At 42.9% G+C, this 4,366-nt stretch overlaps 1 protein-coding gene across 1 annotated transcript; it reads right to left on the minus strand.

Moving 5' to 3' along the window:
- Positions 1-2,796: 2,796 nt before the first annotated feature.
- Positions 2,797-3,857, minus strand: LOC101571751 (olfactory receptor 10G2). Its single transcript, XM_004648089.1, has one exon. It carries the CDS (start codon positions 3,805-3,807, stop codon positions 2,839-2,841), a length of 969 nt encoding a protein of 322 aa, XP_004648146.1. The 5' UTR covers positions 3,808-3,857; the 3' UTR covers positions 2,797-2,838.
- Positions 3,858-4,366: the final 509 nt, after the last annotated feature.

The following is a 4,366-nucleotide window of genomic DNA, read 5'->3' on the forward strand; positions in this document are numbered from 1 at the left end:
AAAAAAAAAGAAGTCAACCAAGAACAAATTATTTGTCCAACATTACATAGCTATATCTGTTAATCTGAGCAACAGATTGCATGGTAAAAATAGGTATTGTAACTGCCATTATTAATTTGTTATTCTTTTTTTGAAAATCTGTGACGTATCTATTGATGTATGTTATTTTGTTTCTGTCTTTGTTTCAGCTATTCGTTTTTACTCTTCAAAATAAAAAAAACAAAACAAAACACAACAACAAATACTGGAGCAGCTGTGGGGAAAAAATAACCCTTTTCCCTTGATGGTGGTAGCGTAGACTGGTACAACCACTATGGAAATCAGTGTGGAGATTCCTAAAAAAATTAGGATTAGAGGTCTTATTCAGCCCAGCTATTTTCCTCCTGGGTATTTTTCCAAAAGAACTGAAAATGTCATACCTCAGCCATATATGTGCGCCCCTATTTATAGCAGCACAATTTGTCATAGCTATATCTTAGAAACAGCCCAAATGCCCATTAGCTGAGAAATGGATACAAAAGATGTGGCATTTCTGTTTTTTCTTTTTTTTTTTTGAGGAGCTGGGGCTTGAACTCAGACCCTTGTGCTTGCCAGGGAAGCGCTTATTCTACTGAGCCATTTCCCCAGCCCCCTAAGATGTGGCATTTCTATACAATGGAGTATTACTCAACTATAAAAAGATGAAATGGAGGCTTTTATAGGTAAATGGATGATGCTAGAGACCATACTCATAAGTGAAATAAATCAGATCTGCTTGTGTAAACATTGTATTGTCTCCTTAGTGTAAGAATGTGAAAAGTACAGTAGATACTCTAAAAGAGAAAGACACTGTTCAAAGGGAAGGAATAATTGGGATGAGGGAAAGGAGAAAATAAAGAAGAAAGGGGAATCTATATAACTATATATATGTGTGTGTGTACACTTAGGACAGCTTGGATAATTGTACTGCTGATTTCTGCTGGTCTATTGAAAGGAGCAATTAATGCTTAAATTTCTCTCTCTCACTTTTTTGACCAATTTTTCATGCTTATATCTGGCAATCTGAACAACTAATTTGAAGACAACAATATGCAATATAATAACTATCGTTGAATTTTTATCATTTTGTTTAGTGAAATTCTGTATTTTTTTTTTTTACCATTTTTTATTCTTCTTAAAAATAAAAAAAAAGTAAACAGAAAACATGGCTAGGTAATAGTATTTTCGCCTTTGAGGACCATATAGCTTCCATGGAAACTATTTAATGCTGTGTGCTATTCTAGTGAAAATAGTTAGACACAATGCAATGCAATAGACACAGCTGTATTATAATACATCTTAATAGATGCTAAGCCTTAAATTTCATATACTTTTCATTATTATTATTATTATTATTATTATTATTATTTTAAATTTTATTTGTGTGTGTGTATGTGTGTGTGTGTGTGTGTGGCCAGCTCAGCCCACCAGGGGGCGGGGCTGGCTGGCATGTGGTGCTGGGGGATTGAACCGCAGTCCCTGTGCTTTGCTAAGCTTGTTCTAAGTAGGTGCTTTAGACCACTGAGCCATCTCACCAGCCCCTCATATACTTTTCATGTATCATGAAATATTTTTATTTTGCTTCTTTTCTATTTAACAGTATTATAACTCTTCTTAACTTTCACATTATACAAAACAAGAGAGCAGACCATATTGGCCTTCAGTGGCAGATATGGCCAAAGAAATGTGCATGACTCTATGCAGAAGCCGGGTGGTGACTCTTGTATTTCCTTTAGGAAGCTCAAGTGAGGTTTGAGACCCGACCTTCCGAGGACAGAATTTTGAGCATCATCTGTTCTCTGGTGGTAGACTGGTTTGAAAAGAGTCAGGAGTTGAAAGGAGAAGCAGGATCTCTTTGGGGCCAATTTGGAGAAGACTGACACATCTCCTAGAGGGTAAGTAGGCTGAACCATGATGGGTAATAATCAATAAAACTCGTTGCATAAGGGGCCGGGGAGATGGCTCAGTAGAATAAGTGCTTGCCTGGCAAGTGCAAGGGCCTGAGTTCAATCCCGGGTTCTGCAAAAAACCAAAAAACAAAAAACAAAAAAACTCGTTGCATATCCCCCTTGTATAGAAAATGGCAAGAAGCAGATATGTGGGACCAAGTGAAAATGTTAGTACTGTCTTTTCACATCCTGGTCTTTCTTGTGTTTTGCTGCTTTTACTATTATAGGGATCATAGTCAGAGATAAAGCATGGTGGGGTGAGATGCGGAAATCTTGGGATGTTATCTGTGTGCAGCAAAGATCCACTAAATTTTCATAAGGATAGGAAAGAAATATTTAGTCCTGTGTATCTGAAAGAACTCTGGCAGTGGATGGATAAAGATGGGGTTAAGAGGGTCACAGAAGGAGCCAGAGACACTCTTGAGGCAGAGTGGAGGGAACCTGGTGAATTTCTGCATGGGGAGAGCAGGAGACTGGGAGGAAACAAAGATGACCCATAGATTCTGACTGAATGCTCGAGAAGAAAAATTCCTGAGTTCTGAGAGGCTTGGGAAACTGGGGGATGCACACGAATGGCAGGCAGTGTGTCCCTGATACATAGGTTTCCCTCCAATTTGTCTGGAATTATCTCCCCTCCTCCTAAATAAAGCATTCATTACTCATAGCCAACCTGTATACAGAATATGCGTTTTCTTGAGAGACAGGTCAGAAACGTGTAAACAACTGTGCACAATTTAGTAAGAGTATTGTGTGAGAAGGTTTTCTTCCCAAAATAATTGTATTTAATTCAGCTTAAATCAGTATCTGTCTGTTAGACGTCTGTCATGCACAGCAGCAGCTGCGCACAGTGGTAGTGCAGTGGTCGTGCTAGCTACTTGTTTTCTTTCACGCTCGCTCGACCTGCCGTTATCCTCTTCAGAGCAGACTTCACTTCCTGGTTCCTCAGGGTATAGATGAGGGGGTTCAGTAAAGGAGTCACCACAGTGTAAAACACAGCCACTGCCCCATCCAGGGGGCTCTTGGAGCCTGCTCGAAGGTAGATAAAGATACAAGGGACATAGTAGACCGTGACCACGGTCAGGTGGGAGCCACAGGTGGAGAAGGCGCGGCGCCTGCCATCTGCAGTGCGTATCTTCAGGATGGCGTGGACTATGTTGGCATAGGACAGCAGAATCAGCATGAAGCAACTGGCGGCCACCACCCCGATGTCCACAAAGGTCACAAGCTCATTGACCGTTGTGTCGGCACAGGCCAGTCTCAACACTGCGGGGATATCGCAGAAAAAATAATCCACTTGATTGGGCCCACAGTAGGGCAGGCGGAAGGTCAGAGTGGCCTGGATAGACCCATGGATGGAGCCAGCCACCCATGCTCCAGACACAAGGAGGGTGCATAGCCTCCCATTCATGAGCACAGAGTAGCGCAGAGGCTGGCAGATGGCGAGGTACCTGTCATAGGCCATCAAGGTGTAGAGGAAGCACTGAGTGCTGCCCAGGAAGTGAAAGAAATACAGCTGAGCCACACAGCCACCAAAAGGGATGGACTTGCTGACAGGAGTGAAATCTAAAATAAGTCGAGGAACAATGACAGAGGAGAGCCACATGTCCAAGAATGAGAGCACACCCAGAAGGATATACATGGGGCGGGTGTGGAGCTTGGGGTCAGCCCACACGGTGAACAGAATGAGCAGGTTCCCCAGCTGAGTCAGGATGTAAATGCTGAAGAAGATCAGGAAGAGAAGCGCCCTGAGGCTGGAGGGGTGAGCCAGGCCCAGGAGGATGAAGTCAGTCACCCCTGTGTCCAGCGATGTGTTTTGCTCCTTCTCATGCCTTTCTGTCATCTGCTAAGGTGAATGATGAAGTTAGACAAGGGAAACACAGCACAGTGATGTTTAAGGAAACACTCCCTCTGATGACCAGAACCTAGAAATGAAGTAGAAAGGATTTACCATTAGACACTCCTTGGCAAGATGACCCACTGAGGTGGGTTAGCTTCTGGGCATCCTGACGTGGCCTTGGTGGGTGATGCTATCCATAGCAACTAAGGCTCAGAGATTTATCTGACAATGGTGCAAGTGTGTGTGTTGTGCTGGGCCCAAGGGCACCCACAAGGGAACAGAGTTTGGTGGTTTCCTGTAGAGTTACTCCATAATTACCGAACCTGTTTTTGGTTTCTGACAGTATTCTCAAAATGTGTCCTCGCCTGAAGACTGTAAGAACATTTGTTGCGATCTGGCCCTTGCATATTTCTTAGTCTTCTTTCCTTCTGTGTCCTCAGAGCACCACACTCTTTCCTTCTGGACCTACGAGAATCCTGAGTCACTTTAAGGTCTCTCTTTTTTTTTTTTTTTTTGTGGAGCCAGGGATTGAACTCAGGCCCTTGTGCTTGCCAGGGAAGCG

The sequence above is a fragment of the Octodon degus genome, unplaced genomic scaffold (genome assembly GCF_000260255.1).
Source record: "Octodon degus isolate 3935 unplaced genomic scaffold, OctDeg1.0 scaffold00352, whole genome shotgun sequence".
Taxonomy (NCBI): domain Eukaryota; kingdom Metazoa; phylum Chordata; class Mammalia; order Rodentia; family Octodontidae; genus Octodon; species Octodon degus.

Coding starts and splice junctions, on each gene's coding strand:
- LOC101571751 (XM_004648089.1), bottom strand. CDS start 3,807: ATGACAGAAAGGCATGAGAAGGAGCAAAACACATCGCTGGACACAGGG.